The sequence below is a fragment of the Balaenoptera borealis genome (assembly GCF_965194805.1).
Source record: "Balaenoptera borealis genome assembly, chromosome: 1".
NCBI classification, from domain to species: Eukaryota; Metazoa; Chordata; class Mammalia; order Artiodactyla; family Balaenopteridae; genus Balaenoptera; species Balaenoptera borealis.
The window spans coordinates 146455804-146480596 of record NC_138860.1 but is presented as its reverse complement, the minus strand read 5'-3'; the positions used below and the strand labels follow the sequence as shown (position 1 = coordinate 146480596).

Sequence of the window (24793 nt, the reverse complement as noted above, 5' to 3'; positions counted from 1 at the left end):
GGGCTATAAATTATAGTTTATTTCCATTAGTTAATGGATGGTAGTTCAGCAAAATGGGAAATTTGAAATAAGTTCAAACATTTTGCATTTTAAAGTATTCTGAATAGAGTATTATTGAGATTCAACTGTGAATGACAAGGATTTTCAAAATAAGAATAGCTTAAACAAGATAGTATTTTACTCTCTTGTAACAGTCTGAGCAGGTAGTTCCAGGCTTCAGGATGGAGGAAGGGATGAAGAAGCTGCTGCTAGAGACATTTCTGCTCGCATGTCATCGGCCAGAACATAGGTCACATGGCCATACCTAGTTACAAGAGATATTAGGATGCAGTCTCTACTCTGGGTAGACATGTACTCAAGTGTAATTTGGGAATCACATGTCTGGGAAGGAAGGCTGGAATAGATATTGGGGGACACCTAGCAGTGTGACAGAACTAATTTGTTCACTGCTTACATCCCAAGTGCCTATTAACTGCACTTGGTATGGAATACACCATAGTAGGCATTCATTAAATAGTTGTTCCATGGATGAGTGTTCTTTATTGCTCCTGTCAAAAGAGGTATTGATCTGGATATTTACTTATATACATGATAAACTATGGCAAATTTGTCCATCCTTGGTTTTTAAAAATGTTTTGTTTCTCATCTATGTTCTCCCTTCACAAATAAGGTATCCCTAACAGTTTTCAGACAGATTTGCTACCATAGAGAATCGATTTTAGCTCCTTTATTGCTCATGTTTCTTCTCCCTGCTAAAACTTGGAGACCTATTAAATCTCTCTTTACATGTGTCTTTGATCAACACAGTCCTGGCATGTAAATGGTGCTCAGTAAATGTTTTTAGATTGAATAAATGAATGTTAGTTAAACATTAATGAATGCAAGCCTTTTTTCCCCTGTTACTTCCATAAAAAGGTTATAGCTGTAATACACAAAAAGAAATTCTTGGTGTTAAATCTGTTTATATTACAAGATTTTTAGGAATGTTCATTCGGCTTTCAGGTAGGATGTGATTATGAGACAACTATCTGGATTTAATTAATTATAGCTAAGTACTAATTCACTTAATAAGTTATTAGGTAATAGAGGGCTTCCCTGGTGGCGCAGTGGTTGAGAATCTGCCTGCCGATGCAGGGGACACGGGTTCGAGCCCTGGTCTGGGAAGATCCCACATGCCGTGGAGCAACTAGGCCTGTGAGCCACAACTACTGAGCCTGCGCGTCTGGAGCCTGTGCTCCACAACAAGAGAGGCCGCGATAGTGAGAGGCCCATGCGCCGCGATGAAGAGTGGCCCCCGCTTGCCACAACTAGAGAAAGCCCTCACACAGAAACGAAGACCCAACACAGCCATAAATAAATTTTAAAAAAAAATTATTAAATAAAAAATAAGTTATTAGGTAATAGAGGCTAGTATATTTCAGCAAAAAGAGGGGGTGTTCTTAATGCATTTGAATCTTTTGACCTCAGATAAGCAATTAGCTTATCATTGTGCTTAAGTGTTTCAAGGGATGATGCCATTTCTTTTTTTTTTTAATTTTATTGGAGTATAATTGATTTACAATGTTGTGTTAGTTTCAGGTGTACAGTACAGTGATTCAGTTATACATATACATATGTTCATTCTTTTTCAGATTCCTTTCTCATATAGGTTATCACAGAATATTGAGTAGAGTTCCCTGTGCTATATAGTAGGTCCTTGTTGGTTATCTATATATAGTAGTGTGTGTATGTGTATGTTAATCCCAAGCTCCTGATTTATCCCTTCCCCCGATGTTTCCCCTTTGTAAACCGTAAGTTTGTTTCTGATATCTGTCTTTTTCTGTTTTGTACATAAGTTCATTTGTGTCATTTTTAAAAAAAATTAGATTCCACAGATGAGTGAAATCATATGAAATTTGTCTTTCTCTGTCTGACTTACTTCACTTTGTATGATAATCTCTGGGTCCATCCATGTTGCTGCAAATGGCATTATTTTGTTCTTCTTTGTGGCTGAGTAACATTCCATTGTATACATGTACCACATCTTTATCCATTCCTCTGTCGATGGACATTTAGTTTGCTTCCATGTCTTGGCTATTGTAAATAGTGCTGCAATGAACACTGGGGTGCACGTATCTTTTTGAATTATGTTTTCTCCAGATATATGCCTAGGAGTGGGAATTGCTGGATCATATGGTAGTTTTATTTTTGTTTTTTAAGGAACCTCCATACTGTTCTCCACAGTGGTTGTACCAATTTACATTTCTACCAACAGTGTAAGAGGGTTCCCTTTTCTCCACACCCTCACCAGCATTTATTGTTTGTAGACTTTTTGATGATGGCCATTCTGACCGGTGTGAGGTGATACCTCATTGTAGTTGTGATTTGCATTTCTCTGATAATTAGTGATGTTGAGCATCTTTTCATGTGCTTTTTGTCCATCTGTATGTCTTCTTTGGAGAAATGTCTATTTAGATCTTCCGCCCATTTTTTGATTTTTTTTTTTTCATTTTTGAGCTGCATGAGCTGTTTGTGTATTTTGGAGATTAATCCCTTGTCAATCACATCATTTGCAAATATTTTCTCCCATTCCGTGGGTTGTCTTTTCATTTTGTTTATGGTTTCCTTTGCTGTGCAGAAGATTTTAAGTTTAATTAGGTCCCATTTGCTTATTTTTGTTTTTATTTTCATTACTGTATGTCATGGTTCAAAGAAGATTTTGCTGCAATCTGTATCAATGAGTGTTCTGCCTATGTTTTTCTCGTAAGAGTTTTATAGTGTCCGGCCTTACATTTAGGTCTTTGATCCATTTTGAGTTTATTTTTGTGTATGGTGTTAGGGAATGTTCTAATTTCATTCTTTTACTTGTAGCTGTCCAGTTTTCCCAGCACCACTTATTGAAGAGACTGGCTTTTCTCCACTGTGTATTCTTGCCTCGTTTGTCATAGATTAATTGACCATAGGTGCATGGGTTTATTTCTGGGTTTTCTATCCTGTTCCATTGATCTATATTTATGTTTTTTTGCCAGTACCATACTGTTTTGATTACTATAGCTTTGTAATATAGTCTGAAGTCAGGGGGCCTGATTCTTCTATCTCCTTTTTCTTTCTCAGGATTGCTTTGGCTATTTAGGGCCTTTTGTGTTTCCATACAAATTTTAAAAAATTGGGGGCTTGTTCTGTGAAAATTGCCATTGGTAATTTAATAGGGATTGCACTGAATCTGTAGATTGCCTTGGGTAGTGTAGTCATTTTGACAATATTGATTCTTCCAATTCAGGAACATGGTATATCTTTCCATCTGTTTGTGTCATCTTTGATTTCTTTCATCAGCATCTTATAGTTTCCAGAGTACAGGTCTTTTGTCTCCTTAGGTAGGTTTATTCCTAGATATTTTATTCTTTTTGATGCAATGGTATATGGGATTGTTTCCTTAATTTTTCTTTCTGATCTTTTGTTCTTAATGTATAGGAATGCAACAGATTTCTGTGTATTAATTTCATATACTGCAACTTTACTGAATTCCTTGAGGAGCTCTAGTAGTTTTCTGGTAGCATTTTTAGGATTTTCTATGTATAGTATCATGTCATCTGCAAACAATGACAGTTTTACTTCTTCTTTTCCAATTTGTATTCCTTTTATTTCTCTTTCGTCTCTGATTGCCATGGCTAGGACTTCCAAAACTATGTTAAATAATAGTGGTGAGAGGGGACGTTCTTGTCTTGCTCCTGATCTTAGAGGGAATGCTTTCAGTTTTTCACCATTGAGAATGATGTTAGTTGTGGGTTTGTCATATATGGCCTTTATTATGTTGAGGTAATTTCCCTCTGTGCCCACTTTCTGGAGAGTTTTTATCATAAATGGGTGTTGAATTTTGTCAAAAGCTTTTTCTGCATCTATTGTGATGATCATATGGTTTTTATTCTTCAGTTTGTTAATGTGGTGTATCACAGTGATTGATTTGCAGATACTGAAGATTTCTTGCATCCCTGGGATAAATCCCACTTGATGATCATGTATGATCCTTTTAATGTATTGTTGGATTTGGTTTGATAGTAGTTTTTTGAGGACTTTTGCATGTATGTTCATTAGTGATATTGGCATGTAATTTTCTTTTTTTGTGATATCTTTGTCTGGTTTTGGTATCAGGGTGATGGTGGCCTCATAGAATGAGCTTGGGAGTGTTCCTTCTTCTGCAATTGCTTGGAAGAGTTTCAGAAGAATAGGTGTTAACTCTTTTCTAAATGTTTGATAGAATTCACCTGTGAAGTCATCTGGTCCTGGACTTTTGTTTGAAGTTTTTTAATCACAGTTTCGATTTCAGTATTTGTGATTGATGTGTTCATATTTTCTATTTCTTCTTGGTTCAGTTTTGGAAGGTTTTATATTTCTAAGAATTTGTCCATTTCTTCTAGGTTGTCCATTTTACTGGCCTATAGTTGTAGTAGTCTCTTATGATCCTTTGTATTTCTGTGGTGTCCGTTGTAACTTCTCCTTTTTCATTTCTAATTTTATTGATTTGAGCCCGGTATCTTTTTTTCTTGATGAGTCTGGCTAAAGATTTGTCAATTTTGTTTATCTTTTTGAAAAACCAGGTTTATTTCATTGATCTTTTCTGTTGTTTTCTTGGTCTCTATTTCATTTATTCTCTGATATTTATGATTTCTTTCCTTCTACTAGCTTTAGATTTTGTTTATTCTTCTTTCTCTAGTTGCTTTAGGTGTAAGGTTAGGATGTTTATTTGAGATTTTTCTTGTTTCCTGAGGTAAGATTGTGTTGTTCTAAACTTCTCTCTTAGAACTGCTTTTGCTGTGTCTCATAGGTTTTGTATTGTGGTGTTTTTGTTGTCATTTGTCTCTAGATATTTTTTTAAATTTCCTCTTTGATTTCTTCAGTAATCCATTGGTATTAATCCAACATGTTTAGTAACATGTTGTTTAGCCTCCATGTGTCTGTTTTTTACAGTTCTTTTTCCCCTGTAATTGATTTCTAATCTCATAGTGTTGTGGTCAGAAAAGATGCTTGATATGACTTTAATTTTCTTAAATTTGCCAAGGCTTGATTTGTGGCCAAAGACGTGATCTATCCTGGAGAATGTTCCATGTGCACTGGAGAAGAAAGTGTGTTCTGTTGCTTTTGAATGGAATGTTCTATAAATATCAATTAAGTTCATCTGGTCTAATGTGTCACCTAAAGGCCTGTATTTCCTATTGATTTTCTGTCTGGATGATCTGTCCGTTGATGAAAGTGGGGTCCCCCATTATTATTGTGTTACTGTTGATTTCTCCTTTTATGGCTGTTAGCATTTGCCTTATATATTGAGGTGCTCCAATGTGGGGTGCATATATATTCACAATTGTTATATCTTTTTGTATTGATCCCTTGATCATTATGTAGTGTCCTTCCTTGTCTCTTGTAACAGTCTTTATTTTAAAGTCTATTTTGTCTAATACGAGTATTGCTACTCCAGCTTTCTTTTTATTTCCACTTGCATGGAGTATCTTTTTCCATCCCCTCACTTTCAGTCTGTATGTGTGCCTAGATCTGAAGTGGGTCTCTTATAAACAGCATATATTTGGGTCTTATTTTTGTGTCCATTCAGCCAGTCTGTCTTTTGGTTTAAGCATTTAATCCATTTAAATTTAAGGTAATTATCAATATGTATGTTCTTATTGTCATTTTGTTAATTGATGTGGCTTTGTTTTTGAAGGTGTTTTTTCTTCCCTTCCTTTTTTGTTCTCTTCCCTTATGATTTGATGTCTGTCTTTTGTGCTATGTTTGGTTTGCTTTTTCTTTTTTGTATGTGTATCTATTTTAGATTTTTGGTTTGTGGTTCCCATGAGGTTTTGATATAGCAGTCTATATATGTACAAGATTGTTTTGAGTTGTTGGTCTCTTAATTTCCAGTGCATTTTCAATATCCTGTGTTTGTACTCTTCTCACAATTGCTGGTTTTGATATCATATTTGTGTGTGGGTGATTTCCTACCTTTGCTTTGTGTTTGCCTTTACTGATGAGCTTTGTGATTTGTAATTTTCTTGTTTCTAGCTGTGGCCTTTTATTTTCTGCCTAGAGAAGTTCCTAGGGTTTGTTTAATGCTGGTTTGGTGGTATTGAATTCTCTTAGCATTTGCTTGTCTGTAAAGATTTTGATTTCTCTGTCAAATCTGATTGAGAGCCTTGATGGTAGAGTATTCTTGGTTGTAGGTTCTTCCCTTTCACTTTGAATATATCATGCCCATTCCCTTGTGGCCTGCCAGGTTTCTTCTGAAAAATCAGCTGATAACTTTATGAGGATTTACTAGTATGTTGTTTGTTGCTTTTCCCTTGTTGCTTTTAAATTTTTTTTTGGCTTTAATTTTTGTTAGTTTGATTAATATGTGTCTTAGCATCTTGTATGGGACTGTCTTCACTTCCTGGACTTGAGTGAGTGTTTCCTTTCTCATGTTAGAGTAGTTTTCAGCTATAATGTCTTCAAATATTTTCTCAGGCCCTTTCTCTCTCTCTTCTCCTTCTGGGACCCCTATAATGTGAATGTTAGTGTGTTTAATATTGTCCCAGAGGTCTCTTAGACCTCTGTCCTCATTTCTTTTCATTATTTTTTCTTTATTCTGTTCTGCGGCAGTGATTTCTACCTTTCTGTCTTCCAGCTCACTTATTCGTTCTTCTGCCTCGATTATTCTGCTATTGATTTCTTCTAGTGTAGTTTTCATTCAAGTTATTGTATTGTTCATCTCTGTTTCTTTGTTCTTTAAACCTTCTAGCTCTTTGTTAAACATCTTTTGTATCTTCTTGATCTGTGCCTCCATTATTTTTCTGAGATCTTGGATCATCTTTACTATCATTACTCTAAATTCTTTTTCAGGTAGGTTGCCTATTTCCACTTCATTTAGTTGTTCTTGTGGGTTTTTATCTTGTTCCTTTGTGTGGAACATTTTTCTCTGCTGTCTCATTTTGTCTCACTTTGTGTGATTGTGGTTTCTGTTCCACAGGCTGCAGGATTGTAGCTCCTCTTGCTTCTGCTGTCTGTCCCCTGGTGGATGAGGTTGGTCCTTGGGCTTATGCAGGCTTCTTGGTGGGAGGGACTGGTTCCTGCCCACGGGTGGGTGGAGCTAGGTCTTGTCCCTCTGGTGGGTAGGGCCTTGTCAGGGGATGTGTTTAGAGATGGCTGTGAGCTCAGTATGGTGTTATCGGCCTGTCTGCTGATGGGTGGGGCTGTGTTCCTATCCTGCTGGTTATTTGGCCTGAGCATTGTAGCAGTGAAGCCTGTAGGCTGTTGGGTAGGGCCAGGTCTTGATACCAAAATGGCGACCTCTGGGAGAACTCACACTGATCAATATTCTCTGGGGCCTATGCCACCAATGTCCTTGCCTCCACAGTGAACCACAGCCACCCCTGACTCCCCAGGAGACCCTCCAAGACTTATAGGTAGGTCCAGCCCTGGCTTCTATTGAGTTTCTGCTTTCTGCTGGGTCCCTGTGTATGTGAAGCCTGTGTGAGCCCTCCAGGAGTGGAGTCTATCTTTCCCACAGTCCTGTGGAGCTCCTGCACTCAAGCCCCACTGGCCTTCAAAGCCAGATGGTCTGGGAGTTCCTCCTTCTGATGCCAGACCCTCAGGCTGGGGAGCCTGACGGGGGCTCAAGATTTTCACTCTTGTGGGAGAACCTCTTCAATATAGGTATTTTCTAGTTTGTGGGTCATCTACACAGGGGTATGGGATTTGATTATGTCATGAAAGCACCCCTCCTACAGTTTTGTTGTGGCTCTTTCTTCGTCTTTGAATGTGAAATATCTTTTTTGGTAGATTACAGTCTTTTGTCAATGGTTGTTCAGCAGTAAGTTGTGATTTTGGTGTTTTCATGAGAGGAAGTGAGCTCAAGTTCTTCTTCTCTACCATCTTTTCCGGGATTGAGAGCCTGCTCTTATTTTGGATTCTGGCTGTCTCTTTCCTCAGCGTGTGTTGGCTGTTATCCCCTTGATACAGCGTATGCAGGTGCAGTGGCCCTTGCGCACTCTGGGGAGAGCGGGGGCAGGACTTGTTGCCCGCTTGCGGGTCTGCTAGGGGCAGCTGCCATTCCTGCGCTCCCAGGACAGAGCTTGGCACCTGCTCACCAGTCTCCTGAGGGTGGCTACTACCCATGCACTCCTGGGACAGCACTCCTCTGGAACCCAGGATGGTAGTGACAACTTGTGCCCGCCCCCAGAGTTCCTGTAGGTGGTGTCCTCTTGCCTGGGAGAGCTCACAGGGAAGGAAGCCCTTATGGTGTTCCCACCTCTCTCCTCGTGCACCCCCAAATAATGGCACCTTGCCTCTCCAGTGGGCTCTGGTTTCTTCTGAGTACCCCCTCAGTTGCCACAGTCCAGCCTCTTTAGGCTGTCTCTGCACATCCAACCCTGGTCCTCTTCCTGGGTCTGACCTCTGAAAGCTGAGCTTCAGCACCCAGCCCCCACCCACACTGACAGGCAAGCGTCTAAGGCTGGGGAGCACAGGGTGGCAGTGACAACCTTCTGTGCTCGTTACTCTCCATTTTGCCTTCCACAAACCGGTTGTTGCAGTCTCCTCCTAGGCTCCAAAGCTCCCCCTCCATCCAGGCTGATCTCCACACTGGTGAGGGTACTCCCCAAGGTGCATAAACCTTTCTTCCTTCACAGCTCCCTTCCTGGGGTTCAGGCCCTGTCCCAATTCCTTTCTTTATCTTTTTCCTTTGTCCTATATGGTTACATAGAGGTTTTCTTGCCCTTGCGGAAGTCTGAGGTCTCTGCCAGTGTTCAGTAGATTTTCTGTATGAATCATTCCACTTGTAGATGTGCTTTTAATGTTTTTGTGGGAGAAGGTGAGCTCCCTGTCCTACTCCTTTGCCATCTTGATCCTCCCCCAATTCCATCGATGCCATTTGTTTGCCATTGCTTCACGAGGAAAAATTTCTTCATAAAGAAATTTTTTTTTATAAAGATAAATGAGTGTGTTATTTCTTCAGATATCATAGACGAAGCAATGATTTGAAAAAAACTTAAAGATTCAGCTTTATTGGGGTATAATTGACAAAATTATAAGATATTTAAAGTGTTCATCATGGTGATGTTTTACATTAGATCCTCATATCTTATTCATCTTAGAACTGAAAGTTTGTGCCCTTTTACCCACTTCTTCTTATTTCCCTCATCCCCCAGCTCCTAGCAACCACTTTTCTACTCTCTGTTTCTATGAGTTTGACTTTTTTTCTTTGATATCCCACATATAACTGGATCTCATGTAGTATTTCTTTATCTGGCTTATTTCACTTAGCATAATACCCTCAAGGTCCATCCATGTTGAAAATAGGATTTCTTTCTTTCTCATGACCTAATAATATATTGCACTGTGTGTGTGTGTGTGTGTGTGTGTGTGTGTGTGTGTGTGTACGTGAGAGAGAGAGAGAGAAAGAGGGAATATGCACACCACATCGTCTTTATTCATTCATTCATATGTTCATGGACACTGAGGTAGTTTCCATATCTTTGCTTTTGTGAATAATGCTGCAATGAACATGCCAGTGTAGATATTTCTTTGATATCCTGTTTTTATTTCCTTTTAAGTATCCAGAAGTGGGATTGCTGGATCATATGGTAGTTCTATTTTTTATTTTTTGAGGAACCTCCACACTGTTTTACATAGTGGTTACATCAATGTACATTCCCATCAACAGTGCACAAGGGTTCCCCTTTCTCCACATCTTCACCAACACTTGTTATCTTTTCAGTTTTAATGACAGCCATTCTGACGGGTGTGAGGTGATAGCTCATTGTGGTGGTGGTTTTGATTTGCATCTACCTGATGGTTAGTGATGATTACCTGATGATTTTGTGTACTTGGCCATTTGTATACCTTCTTTGGCAAGAGGTTTATTCAGTTTCTCTGTCCATTTTTAAAATCAGATTGTTTGGTTTTTTGCTATTAAGTTGTTAAGTAATGTATATATTTTGGGTATTAACCCTTTATCAGGTATATAATTTGCAAATATTTTCTTCCATTCAGTAGGTTGCCTTTTCATTTTGTTGATGTTTTCTTTTGCTGTGCAGAAGCTTTTTAGTTTGATTTAGTCCCACTTGTTTTTATTTGCTTTTGTTGCCTTTGCTTTTGTTGTCAAGTCCCAAAAAATCATTGCTAAGACTAACATCAAGGAGCTTACCCCCTTCTAGAAGTTTTATGGTTTCTGGTTTTAAATTTAAGTCTTTAATCCATTTTGAGTTGATTTTTATGTACCGTGTGAGATAGGGGTCTATTTTCATTCTTTTGTATGTGGCTATCCAATTTTCCCAACACCATTTATTGGAGAGAGTATCTTTTCCCCATTGTATATTCTTGATTCTTTTGTCATAAATTAATTGACCTTATATGCATGAGTTTGTTTATGGGCTCTTTATTCTATTCAATTAATCTCTATGTCTGGTTTTATGCCAGTACTATGCTGTTTTGATTACTATAACTTTGTAATATAGTTTGAAATCAGGAAGTGTGATGCATCCAGTATGTACAAAATACTGTGCTTATATACTTCCTAGGAGATTCAGATGAATACTGACTGTCTTATTCAAGGAGGGTAAGCGCTAATAGCTCATGTCATATGATTTTTCAAAAATACAAATATATATAATAGCCTCAAAATGGTGAATGACACATGAGCTTTATAAATACACTGTGAGGGTTTGAAAGAAGTAGAGATTCCATCAAATAGGGAGAAAATGGGAAAGCTTTATAGAAAAGGCAAAAAAAAGGGTTACATGTGGATTTTCTGATGAAATAGTTTTGAAACTAGTTATGAGTTTTAGTTTATTATAGCAATTATTTATTCTTCAATAATACAATGACTGGATTAACCAGAAGAGGAGGAAGAAAGAGATTAACAAAACATAGTAAATTCTATTCTATTCTATCCAAAAGATGTTTCAAATTTGATTATACTTTTAGGTAAGAATATGGAATTCAGTCATCCTTTCCACAAAGATTTAATTAACATCTCTGTGCTAGGTGTTGAGGATACAGAGGAGACTAAGATATAGTTTCTGTCCTCAAGGAGTGCATACTCCAATAGAAGAGACAGACATGAAAAGAGATATCTTCTGTTCTATGCAATAAATGATATCAAAGAGGCATATATGAGTAAAGAAGTTTGGGGTTACAGTGGAAGGAAGCATGAATAAATAATTATGTTGCTATGACAGCAAGGTTATTTTCCTTTTTCTTTTCTCTAGTTGGAGAACATCAATTAACAGGCCATAAGGTGGCAGTTAAAATTTTAAACAGACAGAAGATTCGCAGTTTAGATGTTGTTGGAAAAATAAAACGAGAAATTCAAAATCTAAAACTCTTTCGTCATCCTCATATTATCAAACTGTAAGTATTTTTGCACTTGATAATATAAAAGAGAAACTGTCTTGAAATATTATATTTAATAATTATTTATTTTTAGTTAAACTTTTATAAATATACAATTTTTTTATATTTATATTTAGCAAGTGTTAATTCATTTAACCTCATCACTCCTTTTTTGCATACTTCTGGTTTAGAATTAAAAGTCTAATTGTAAATTGGATCATCACTAATATTCATGTTGAAGGTCATTTAGTATTTTGCTATTTCTAGATTTCTTTTATAATTATTTTCTAGTCACTTTTAATTAGCATACCAAGATATTTTCTTTATGGAAAAGGTAGAAAGTTACTATTAAAGATTATCTGCCATAGTATTGAATATTATTTGCCAAACTGCAATCATTACTTTAATTACTGATCGTAAAGCCCTTAGGAAGGCAAATGAATTTTTTTCTTTTTGGATAAGACAAGTTACAAATTTAGAAGATAAGTAAATTAAGAGTTTAATAAATAAACTACGTAATTAAATTGAAAGATAAATAATAATTTAAAATCAACTAGATCCATAGAAAATTTAGACATTAAGTGTGCAGCAGTGTTCCTTTACATCATTTGAAGTTGTGTTTAATATTTATTGCAAAAATGTAATATGCTAAACACTGAAAACTGTCTTTACTTTTATCTTAAAGCTTGGATAGAGTTTAATAAAATAAATATTAATTTTATTGACTACCTGATAATGGCTAGAAAATGTATTGAGCATTTTACATACATAATTTCACTTCATTCTCACAATAAGCATATAAGGAGTATTATTATCCTCATTTTATGGATAAGAAAATTGCATATCTAAAGAGGATCAGCAACTTGTCCAAGGTTAAATAGCTAGTAAGTTGCAGAGCTAGTAGTTGAGTTCATATCTGATTTCAAATGCCATGCTGTTAATTTCTACTCCAGTACTGAGAAAACTGAAATGACAAGCAGTAGTATTAATATCTTTGAGGCTTCGTTTGCTAGGTCATTATAGTCAGAGGTTATATTTAGCCTAAACTTTGTTAGTGAGTAATCTTTAGATGTCAGCATTGATGGGGAACAACTTGATAACCCTCTAGAGGTATGTTGTTTACCTAATAACAAGGCTGCGTAGTAACTGTGGTAGGGAATAGTGCCCCCCAGTCCCAAGATATCCTAATGCCCAGTGAGTATGTTATATTACATGGCAAAGGAGAAGTCCAAGGTTATAGATGGATTTAAGGTTGCTAATCAGCTGACAAAAATAGGGAGATTTTCCTGGGTTATCTGGGTGGTCCGAGTGTAATACAATGGTCCTTAGAAGTGGAAGAGGGGATCATAAGCCAGAGGGAGAGATTTGAGGATGGAAGCAAGGTCAGAGTGATGGGATGTGAGAAGGACTCAACTGGCTGTGCCTGGCTTTGAAGATGGAGGAAGGGGGCCATGAGCCAAGGATTGCAGATGGTCTCTAAAAGTTGGAAAACACAAAGAAATGGATTTCTTTTAGAGCCTCCGGAAGGCAATGCAGGCCTGCTATGTCTTGATTTTAGCCCAGTGAGGCATGTGTCAGACTTCTAACCTATCAGACTTCTTACCCCTATGTAAGATAATACAGAATACATTTGTGTTGTTTTAAGCACTAGGTTCTAAATATGGCAACAATAGGAAACCAATACAGTAGCATTCTTGAAATCCTTAACTGAATGGCTGATCCAGTTATTGCTGGGATTTGGAACACGCATTTATATATTTCTAGTATTTATAGTATTTTTGTAACTAGATACATTTATTGCTAGAGGACCATTGCAAATTAGTATGTTAAATGAGGGTCCCACTCAGTGTATCTTACCAACAGCATGAATATGTCACCGACTGTTCAAAGAATGCTTTTCTTGGGTTTGGTGTGCCATTGGGTGACCTGTGATGACTCTGTTCTCACATCACTATGATGAAAACTTCATTCTAACAGTAAGCTTCAGTGTCATTTGATCTTCATTTGAAGTTCACTTGATCATAAACGTAAACAGGAAATGAGGCCCCTGAAATTGTATGGCAGTACTTGATTATGAGGTTGTCATCTAGGACCTGTATTCTAGATAATCCAGAATATGTATATACAGGTTTTTAAAGATTATCATAGGAATTAAAATATCACCTATGAGTTCAGTTACTCACTCTCGTATTCTTTGTTTCCTTAACTTTAAAATGGGGATACCCCATGGTGCTGTTTGAGGATTAAATGTGTTCTCACTGTTACAATGTCTGCTACTAGATGTGCATTGGCCCAGAAGCAGGAATGGGCAGCCTGCAAGCTGATTCCAGTGCTCTCATCATTCCGAATGATTTTCAGTTAACTGAAACAGCTCATGTCTGACTTCAGCTCCGTGTTAGTAATGACTTTATTCTAGTTACTGAATGACTTCTAAGCTAAGTCTCTTTGCTCTTCCTTACTGAGTGGTCACGTCCTATAAGAGGAGAAAACTGGGAAACCAGACTAAAAATGTCATATGCCAAAGTGAGAATGGAGAAGGGAGAGATCTCTGTATTTTCCTTGTTTCCTGACTTCATCACTTTTAGAATGCCAACCCTGAAAGATCCCAGGGAAACTTTGTCCATTTAGGGTATGAGTTCTAGTTCCTGTTCTGTTCCTATAAACACAGATCAGATTTTGTCAATAAGCAGTTGCAGTTGTCATGAGGATTTAGAAGCTTATGTTTGATGTTGTAATTACTAGTGTTTTCTTCCTTCCATTTCTATAATTACTTATAATTGTTTGATTTTGGTTTGATTACTTATATCATTCTGTTTTAGAATTATTTAATTATTTGCTGTTTTGTGAAGGAGTTATAGAATGTTCTCAGTATTGGTCAGAAGGTAATTGGCAGAGGTGAATTTAGTGTTTAAAGCTTCTGGCTTCCAGCCTTGAGCTTATCCATTCTGCCACATATCCTCTTTTATTGTGGATCTGAATTTTTTTTAAAAAGGCACCCATGTATTCTTGCTACACAACAAGCTTATTGACATAGCCTCTAACAGTGTTAGTGATTTAAACAGGGAGAGAGACCTGATCCTTTTACTGGTTTTGTTTTCTCTCTGCAGTCTTGGACTAACTGCCAAGAATAGTTTCCTTGCTACAGAATGGGCTTCTAGAGTAAGCAAGAAAGTTTGAAAACTAAATACTAAGAATGAAGGTTATATATTGCACAATTTCTTTATTAATTCCAATTGAAAAAACCCCGCTGGGAGAAAATTAAAAGGAATAAACAGGATTGAAAGGAAACTCCAAACTTTCCCATGAACTAGAATTTGTTGAAATGACTTTTGTCCTTGTTTTTCATTCCCCCATGGTTCTTAGGGAAACTTCATTTTAACTGGTCAAAGGATCAATACTTTCTAATTTGGTAGAGATGGTTTTGCCTGCCAACTTTTAAAAATGTCTATCTTATCCGACCTACGGACAGCTTTTAACATTATTCATCACTACCACCTTGAAATGTTGTAGTCTCTAGGTTTCCATGGCACCACAGTCTTCTGATTTTCTTTTTACATTCTTGCCTCTTCTTGAGACTTTCTTTTATGGGTCCCTTGTTATCTGCCTGACCATTAGATATTGATGTATTTCAGCATTCTGAGCTACAGTAATCTTAGTGAACCCTTTTTGGATGACCTTATCTACTACCACGGTGTCATTTGTCATCTCTATCTTAAAAATTTACAAATCTATATTGCTTCTGAATTCTGAACACATTTATTGAACTGTTTATTGGGTGTTTCCATTCTGGAGTCACAGAGTCATCTGAAACTAAGTTGAACTTTTTCTCCCATATATACATATTTTTGTGCGTGAATGAGAATACCATTCACACAGCTTCCTAAGCCTAAAACTTGGGCATCATATTTAATTCCTCTTCCCTCGCCCCTTACATATAATTGATCATTAAGTTCTGCCACTCTTAATCTTGAGTGTCCCCTAAATCTGTTCATTTCTCTCTGCTCTTATTGTCAGGCCACCATCTTCTCTTGCTTGCTATATTTCAACTGTTGCTTCTGCTTGGAAAACTTTACCTATATCTCCCTTCCTCTAGGCTTCCAATTCCAGCTTGTCCTTTAAATATCAGCTTTTAAATGCAACTACCTCTAGAAAAACTACTTTGCCCTAGTCCTAACACTGGGTTAGGTTTCATCCTCTCGGTCCTGGAGCACCCAGAATTTCAGCTTTTCCAAAGTCCTGGGCATTATATTGTAATTGGTCATTTTCTTATTAGTATCGCCATGAGACTGAATTCTTTAGGAGCAGAAGCTATGTTTGTTGTTTCTTTTATTCAGCAAATTTTTATTGGGCACCTAGTATCTGATAGGTACTGTTGTAAGGCATTGGGGGTACAGTGGTAAAAGACAGCATCTCTGCCCTTGTGGAGTTTATATTCTAGGGGTATCTAGCAGTTCTCGATAGTAAGTAAACAAATTAACCAGACTATTTTAGGCACTGATAAGTGCTATGAGGAGAGTGAAACAGGGTGCTGTCCTAGGGTGTGACGAGGAAAGAGGAGGTGCTAATTTAGATTGGGTTGTTAGGAAAGCTTCACTGAGAGGTAAGGTTTGAGCTAAGACCTAAAGGATGATAAAGATCTAGCCATTTGAAAATCTGGGGACAGAGTGTTTTTTTGTTGTTTTTTTTTTAAGGAATTCCTTTATTTTTATTATTTATTTATTTATTTATTTATTTTTGGCTGTGTTGGGTCTTCGTTTCTGTGCGAGGGCTTTCTCTAGTTGCGGCAAGTGGGGGCCACTCTTCATCGCGGTGCGCGGGCCTCTCACTATCGCGGCCTCTCTTGTTGCGGAGCACAGGCTCCAGACGCGCAGGCTCAGTAGTTGTGGCTCACGGGCCTAGTTGCTCCGCGGCATGTGGGATCTTCCCAGACCAGGGCTCGAACCTGTGTCCCCTGCATTGGCAGGCAGGTTCTTAACCACTGTGCCACCAGGGAAGCCTCAGAGTGTTTTTAAAGCAAGGGGACCAGCAACCTCAGAGTTGCTGAGGTTGAAACAATGTTCGAGTATTATAGGAAAAAGAAGATTGCTATAATGTCTGGAGTGGAGTGAATGACGGAAAGAGAGGTAGTTCATGAGGTCAAAGAGTAGACATGGACCACATATCATAGAATCTTGATGACCTTGCTGATTTTGGATTCTGTTCAAAATGGGAAGCTTTCAGAGAGCTGGGGGAGTGACATGATATGACCATAGTGTGGAACGGATACAGAGGCAGAAGTGGAAGCAGAGAGACCAGTTAGGAAGCTGTTGCTATGGTCCAGCTGACAGATGAATGGTGGCTTTAGCCAAGAGGTGGTATAGATTTGTGCTGTCCAATACAGTAGCCACTAGCCATATGTGACATAAATTTAAATTAAATGAATTAAAAATTTTGGTTATCTGGTCACACTATCCACATTTCAAGTGCTTAATAGCCACATGTGACTAGTGGCTATCATATTAGACAGAGAAGATATAAAATATTGCCATCATTGCAGAAAGTTGTATCTGACAACACTGGTCTAGCTGGAGGTAAATCTGTCAATTCAATGTATATTTTGGAGGTAAAACTAATAAATTACTGAGGAAAAGAAAGGGAGTGAGGACCCTCCCCCCACTTTTTTTTTTGCCTGAGCAACTGGGATTTTGGGTTTTGGCTTGAAAAACTAGGTGTTGATCATGATACCATGTTCTGAGATACGAAGAATGGAGGAGAACCATATTGGGGTACAGGTGAACATTAGTGGTCTGCTTTGGCTGTCCTAAGTTGAGAATCCCATTAGATATCCAAGTGGAGATGTCCAATACCATCTTTATCTCTCCAGCACCTAGTACAGCACTAGGTGTTCAGTGATTACTTACTGCATATATAAGGAAGTAAATGTGAACAAGGTCCTGATGATTCTAGGAGGACAGCAAAGCAAAAGAATGAAAGTGTAAAGAACATGGTGTGGTGGGAACAAACAGTCTGGTTTGTCTCATGCACAGAGTATGTATAGGGATATGGAGGAAAATAAGGCCAGAGTGTTAGCTTGTTGATCCATTCATTCAACAAATGGTACCATTTAGGTACTGGGGATACACCAGCAAACAAAAAGATGACAACAAAATTTCTGCTATTATGAAGCTCATATTTGTGTGTGTGTATTTTGTGTGTGTGTGTGTGTAGTGGGTGGCGTTGAAGAGATAGACAATAAATGCTATGTCAGTAAAATATGTTGTATGTTAGACAGTGAAGAGGAGAGGGGATATGCATGCAGATATCTGGAGGGGGGAAATAACAGATGGTGAGAACAGCACATACAAAGGCTCGGAGGTGGAAATTGCTACAGGCAATAGTAGGTAGATCATAGTAGCAGAGTGATCTAGGGGGAATTGGAGTAAGAGATGTGGTCAGAGACATAAAGGGGAGCCAGATTGTGTAGGATATACTAGACCACTGTAAGAGCTTTGGCTTTTAACTCTGGGTAAAAGAGAAGCCATTGGCAAGTTTTATCCGGAGGTGTGATGTGACCTGACTTACGTTGAAGCAGGGAAATCAGTTAGGGATCAATTGCAGTATTCTGATTAAAAGAGATGGTGGCTTGGAATAGAGCATAGTGTGGAGGGTGTTGAGAAGTAAGCATATTTTGTATATATTTTCAAGATAAAGAACAGCGTTTGCTGACAGATTAGATGTAGGTTGTGAAAGGAGAGAAGTCAAGGATGACTCCAAGGTTAGCTGGCGTGGGCAAATAAAAAAATGGAGTTGCCATTAATTGAAATGGAAAAGACTGTAGGAGGAACAAGTTTGAAGTGGGATGTTAGGTATCAAGAATTCGATTTTGTTTTTTTTTGAAGTTGAAATGTTTATTATGCATCCAAGTAGAGATGCAAGTAGGTTATTTGATATGTGAGTCTGAAGTTAAGGGGAGAGGTATAAACCAGAGATAAATTTGGAAGTCATCAGCATATAGATGGTATTTAAGATATTTAAGACCCAAAGCCTAGATGATGTCACCAAGGATGTGCATATAAATAAATAAGAATTCTAGGGATTGATCTCTATGGCAGTATGATGTTAAGATGTCTGGGAGATGAGGAGGAACCAGCAAAGGAGAATGAAAGTGAACAGTTAAAATGGTTGGAGAAAAACCAAGAGAATTTGGCATCTTGAAGCCAAGGGGAAAATGTGTTTGAAGAAAGAGAGATTATTAACTGTTCCTATACTGCTGAATATTGAGTAAGATGAGGCTGAGGAGGAAGAGCTAATTGTAGAAACCAAGTCCTTTAGTAGGTGGGGCAGAGGAATCCAGTGCATAATTGGAGGAGTTAGTCTTAGACAGTATATGACCATGGAATGAGTCATTGTGTGTGGTAGAGGAAAAGAGAGTTAGAACTGAGGAGTCAAGGAAGTTAGAGGGCATGTATTGGGCAGATCATCTATGTGGATATTTTGTTTACCCGGAATGATGACAGCATTAGCAGTGGGGAAAGAGACATTAAGTCAAAATGAGAGGGAGTTGATAGTGAGGTTGGTTGATGACTATAACAAGAAAAGGTATTGGGTAATGTAATCTGGTGGCCTGCACTTCAGAGACAGTGGGGTTTTTGAGGAAGGATTTCCTTTAGACCATAGTTCATTACTAGACTCTGGAAATTGGCCAGCATTTAAAATTTCATTGTGAGTTAATAAAATCTAGGCTGTGATCAGTAATGGCTGCTAATATCTCAAAAAAGAGACAGATATCCTACACCTGTGGCTGGAAGCACATACCACCATCTAGTCTTTAAGAAGAAAATTAAAATCAAACTGAAATCTGATCAAGCCTCTGGATACAACAGTATTTACTGAAGACTGCAATATACTCGGAGGAATCAGCAACTAAATTTATTAGAATTGCATCACTTTTCTCTTTTACCCCAAAGATGTACAAAGCAGAAAAGTGACTGAGAATTCTGTTACTGAATCAGATCAGCCTACAGTGAAGTGACACAGTGGGTGCTCCTGTTCCTCACTATTCATTTTATTCAATTAGAGTTTGCTGCCTGTTAGGATTGCTTTTATAGAACCATTTTTTTCCTCGAGTTCTCAGGGAAGATTCCCTTTTCACAGTTCATTTGAAGTAGACTCAACCTTATTTGCCAGTTATATTAGTTTATTCTGTGTAAAGTGGGGTACCTTGTCATTTTTCATCCCAAAGACTAACGATGGCTATTATAAATATTTCTTCTGAAAGTCTGTAATCATTTTCAATACTACAGCTTTAATTTTTACTTTTTTCTAATTCTTTTTTTAATTGAAGCATAGTTGATTTACAGTGTTAGGTTAATATTTTACTTTTTGCAAGTGTTTAATTTATACATGATGTGTCCTCTTTTAAAATATATAGTAGGGCTTCCCTGGTGGCGCAGTGGTTGAGAATCTGCCTGCCAATGCAGGGGACGCGGGTTCGAGCCCTGGTCTGGGAGGATCCCACATGCCGCGGAGCGACTCGGCCCGTGAGCCACAATTACTGAGCCTGCGCGTCTGGAGCCTGTGCTCGGCAACGAGAGGCCGCGATAGTGAGAGGCCCGCGCACCGCGATGAAGAGTGGCCCCCGCTTGCCACAACTAGAGAAAGCCCTCGCACAGAAACGAAGACCCAACACAGCCATACCATACATACATACATACATAAATAAAAAGAATGTAAGCAGACAAGAATAGCATTAAAAAATAAAGAAAATAATTAAAAAAAAATATATATATATATAGTATATAGTTACGTCACCAACTTCCTGGTCATTTTTTCCCTCCTCTTTTATGAAGACTAGTAACCAGAACCGCCATTTAGAACATACTCTCTTTTTTGCACCTTAATAATAAAAGGTGCCCCATCTGGGTGGACTAATTACCAAAATGTTCCCCTGCTTCTGGCATATCCTGTGTCAAGGCATACTTTCTACAGGGGGGCATCTGGGCCACTTCTCAGCCCCTGCTTGTGCCTTCCACTGGGTGCCTTTAAGCCATGCAGAACTGCCAGCTACACTTAGTGGCTTTAAATAGCAACTCAGTGTAAATTAGATATTGCTCATGATCAACCAGATTATAAATAATTCTTTATAAATAAAGCAGAGTAGAACAGTTTTTCTTTTATATGTGTTAAATGCAACCTTCATTTAAAACATTAGTGTTATATTAACTTGTTTTTAAAGTTTTCAAAACTCTGATACAATTGTGTGTGTATGTGGAAGTTGTAGTTTTTTAGGAAAAATTTTATTTTGTCAAATAGAGCTAAGGTTCTTTATTGTTTTATGTGCTCAGCTTTGAGTGCCTAGAAAATGTACATATATATTTTCACACACATAAACACACACACATACGTAAATACATACATCTATTTAATTTTTTATTATGGAAATTTCATAATGAATACAACAGTAAAGTGATGAAGCCTCATTTATCTGTCATTCAGCTTCAACAGTTATTAGTGTATTGTTTTATCTGCTTCCTCCTACTTCTCCCACCCCAAATTATTTTGAAGCAAATCCCAAATAGTATGTTTTTAGTCTATAAATTCTTCAGTATCTACTGTGGTAATTTAAAGGCTCTATTTTAATAAAACAAGCACAGTTCAGTATCACACCTAAACAGTTAGAATATTATGAACCATCCAGTCTGTATTCAGATTTTCTTGATTGTTTCATAAATGGTTTTTAAAGTTGGTTTGTTTGAACTGGAATGAAAGAAAACAAGTCTATACAGTATAATTGGTCAATATGTCTCTTGATTTGCTTTTAATCTATACCTTCCCCTCCCTTTTTTTGCATTTCAGTTTTTGAGGAAAGGATCATTTGTCTACTTTATAGATTTTGCTGATTTGTATCCCTTTTGGTATCATTTTACCTTTCCAAGAATATTTTTCACTTATGTTTAAATATAAGCTACCTCATCTCTATAGACTACAAACAAATTTTTGTTTAAATGGAAAAATTGATGCTTAATTTAGTTGTTGAGGAATGAAGGATTTTGTAAACGTGAAAGGGGGGATCTGAAGGGAAGTCTATAAGCCCTAGGAAGTAATTGAGTTTTGTGAAGCTTCGTGTTTATAGCTCTGTGATTATTTTGATAACATTATATAATTTGTTGCCATCTTAAAATATTGTAGAATACTGGAATACCAATTTATAGCAAGAATGGATGTACTAGGTTGATTCTGGTTAAAGTAACATTTTTTATTAAATTTTTTCATTTACAAAAAAGATACCAAGTGATCAGCACTCCAACAGATTTTTTTATGGTAATGGAATATGTGTCTGGTGGTGAATTATTTGACTACATCTGTAAACATGGCCGGGTGAGTAACATGCTGTTTAGTACAATAAGCCCTTAAGCTAAAAAAGAAGAAAGTAGTGAGAAATAGCAAACCACAAAGGTATCTTCAGAGTCGGGGTTGCTTCTGTAATAATGTCTAACTAAACATACAGAGTATTAGATATATTTTTCCTTAAAAAGTACACCTTATGAAATACTGATTTTAGGAAATATATTCCACTTAATTGCCAACGTGAAAAGCCTATGCTTTTCAAAATGAAAAATCAGTTCCATAACATCATGTTGAAGCTTCAGTTATTTCCTTTTCTTTGCAATTTCACGTAAGTTCTGTTTTAGATTATGTTTTACTTGTTGATTCCCTGAAACATTGTGCACACTTAGTAATATTAATTGAAAATGAACTGCCTAGCAGCAAAGAAAAACCTGTTGATTGACATGTTGAGCTTGAATGCAAGTTTTTGGCTTGTTTGTCTCATTTGTTGAGAATTCTAGCACAGTTCTGATTAGCGTACTCAGTTATATTTAGGCTGATTATGAAACTAAAACTTTTGCTATGTCGATGTCCCAATGTTCTTAGTGCAGTTTCTTTTATACCTGATAGGTTGAAGAGATGGAAGCCAGGCGCCTCTTTCAGCAGATTCTGTCTGCTGTGGATTACTGTCACAGGCATATGGTCGTTCATCGAGACCTGAAACCAGAGAATGTGCTATTGGATGCACACATGAATGCCAAGATAGCTGATTTTGGTATGTAACTCCAGGGTTGTTTAGAAGTGTGCTAGCTGCCTTTGCAAGTGTGTCAGGACCAACTCTTAATGAACTAAGAACTTTCAACTTCATTGATGTAAATCCTATACCGTGAAAAGGGATTAGTTGGGCAGTCTGCACACTAGCTTGCTCTATTCATTTAAAACCACTTTTTAAAAATGCAAGTATTTCTAGAGACATTCAGAGGGCTTGCGTCAAGGTAAATCCACTCAATCTGCATTGCTTCCTGAGGAAATGAGACTTAACTGTTTTTCTGTGAGGGCCACAAACTCCTTTGAAAATCTAATGAAAGTATGGGCACTTTCCCTGATAAATGCACTTAAATGGAGGTACGTGAAAATTGGCACGCAGTTTTGGAGCGTTGTAGTCCTTCTGAATTGATCGAGGAGGAATGTCAGTGGACTATGGGTAACATGTAACAACTTGGTAGAAGAATAGGAGTTTTTGTTGGTGGTAAAATAAGAGAGTAAAATGTAATTTTTATGCACCAAACACTTTCTGGGATAAACATACTTGGACAGGGTGCCATAGTAGAGGAAAGGATTAGAAAGTGAGAGATTATAGAAAGAGATGAAAAGGTATCAGAGTTCAGCATTACTTATTTAAAATTTTTGTCTGTACCTTGTCTTTAATCTAAAAGCCAGGAAAGTCATTTTCCTATTTCTCTTCCTTCTCTAAATCACAAAGCTCATTTAGTGCTGTAGTTCAACTAGATTTCTGGTTCAATGGAATATTTTTCTATGTTGAATTAAAGCTTTCCAAATTAAAAACTTTTGGAACGTAATGTTTATAAGTTGGAGCCTATCTGATTTCTACTTAGAGATTTTTAAAAATGCCTTTGAAAGCAGAGTATAAAAAAGTAATAGTAGTCTCTATTTTCTTTCATTTGCAAAAATGGGTAAATAATATTTTGATGCTTTTATGTTTGGAAAAGTTCATACAATTTAGAATAACCTCATATTTGTGAAGTGAATCAACATTCTTATTTAGAAAAGGAGTTTAATTTTGATCTTAGGCATGGTGTGCTTTGGCTTTTTTGTCATGTATGAGCACTCTGAAATGGAGTCTTTCTAGTCCAACAGATGCTTTCTACTGCTTTTTAAAATAAACATTATGATATGTGAGGCATTACAGACTTGATGTTTTTCCTTATGCATTTATCTATGTTTAGTTTTAAACATATGTAGCACCAGGTAAACATATTACTCTTATTTTCAGGATTATCTAATATGATGTCAGATGGTGAATTTCTGCGAACTAGTTGTGGCTCCCCAAATTATGCAGCACCTGAAGTCATCTCAGGCAGGTAATAATATATCAGTGAAGAGTAAGCTTTTTGTAATGCTTTGTTCATTCTGATAACATTTAACTATAATATATTCTCTTTGGAAGATACGATTTTTAACATAATAGAAACATATTGTCCCTTTAATTTTTCTATTGTTGAAGAGAGATTACTTATATTAAACAATTTTTTAAAACATTTGATTTCGATTTTGTTATGAATGTATTTAAGGAGTTTTTCCACTAAAAATTGAAAAAAAACTTGATTTCTTTTTTTCATTTTAGAAAATTGCATCTAGGAGAGCAAGCATTTGCTGCATTTAAGCTAGTGTCATTATTTCTTCTCAGACACAGTCCTTTAATAATTCTGTATGTACTCTTTTATAAAGCATACAGAGTATTATTTTTATGTTTTGTCTTTAGAAGAATGAGGTTTTCTGGGGGGACAGTATTGTCATTTCATGAAGTTAATTGTGCAAGAGAAGACTCTGTAATTATTCATGTAACTTACTCATTGGTACATTTTTTAAATGTTTATACAGATTGCAGTGATAAATTCAAGTCTTCTATGGTGACCAATGTCTGATTTTAAAAGTTTACAGAATTCTATGAGAGAAAATAAAGAAAAGGTATTATTGCAGATATAGCAGTTTGGACTATACAGCAAACAATGTAAATAATGGACAGCAATTTTTATTGAAATGGCGTGTATTTTTTTAATTGGAATTGTAGAGATCTACTTTGTTACCTCAGACTTAGGTTTGAGTTTGGTAATGTGCTATCAGGGGAATCTTAATAATGTAGAAAGGTGAGAGGAAAAAGGAATAACATTCTAGGCATAGGTTTTCTGGATAAAGGTAATCTTAGTCCCAGGGGCTACCAAGTGGTTAGAATGAAAGTAGTAGGTACCCAGAATAATGTGATACAGCATGAATACTGTGAAAGAGATTGCAGTAGGACTAGTTAGGTACTTTACTATTTCAAATATTCTTTAAAATAGGTGTGCCAGGCATAAACATTCTATTATATATGCATTTTCTTTTAATAGCTTTATGGTAAGAAGATTTAGCATAT

At 37.0% G+C, this 24793-nt stretch overlaps 1 protein-coding gene across 5 annotated transcripts in view; it reads left to right on the top strand.

Moving 5' to 3' along the window:
* The window catches only part of PRKAA2 (protein kinase AMP-activated catalytic subunit alpha 2), a 65560-nt gene that overhangs the window by 21247 nt on the left and 19520 nt on the right, over positions 1-24793 (top strand). For 2 of the 5 annotated variants that reach the window (XM_082358084.1, XM_082358085.1), the window contains 4 exons: positions 11211-11352; positions 21597-21690; positions 22270-22414; positions 23654-23741. In XM_082358084.1, the coding sequence (XP_082214210.1) occupies positions 11211-11352; positions 21597-21690; positions 22270-22414; positions 23654-23741 (469 nt within the window). The remainder of the gene's footprint in view (positions 1-11210; positions 11353-21596; positions 21691-22269; positions 22415-23653; positions 23742-24793) is intronic. The other 3 variants (XM_082358086.1, XM_082358087.1, XM_082358088.1) reach the window with 2 other exon arrangements.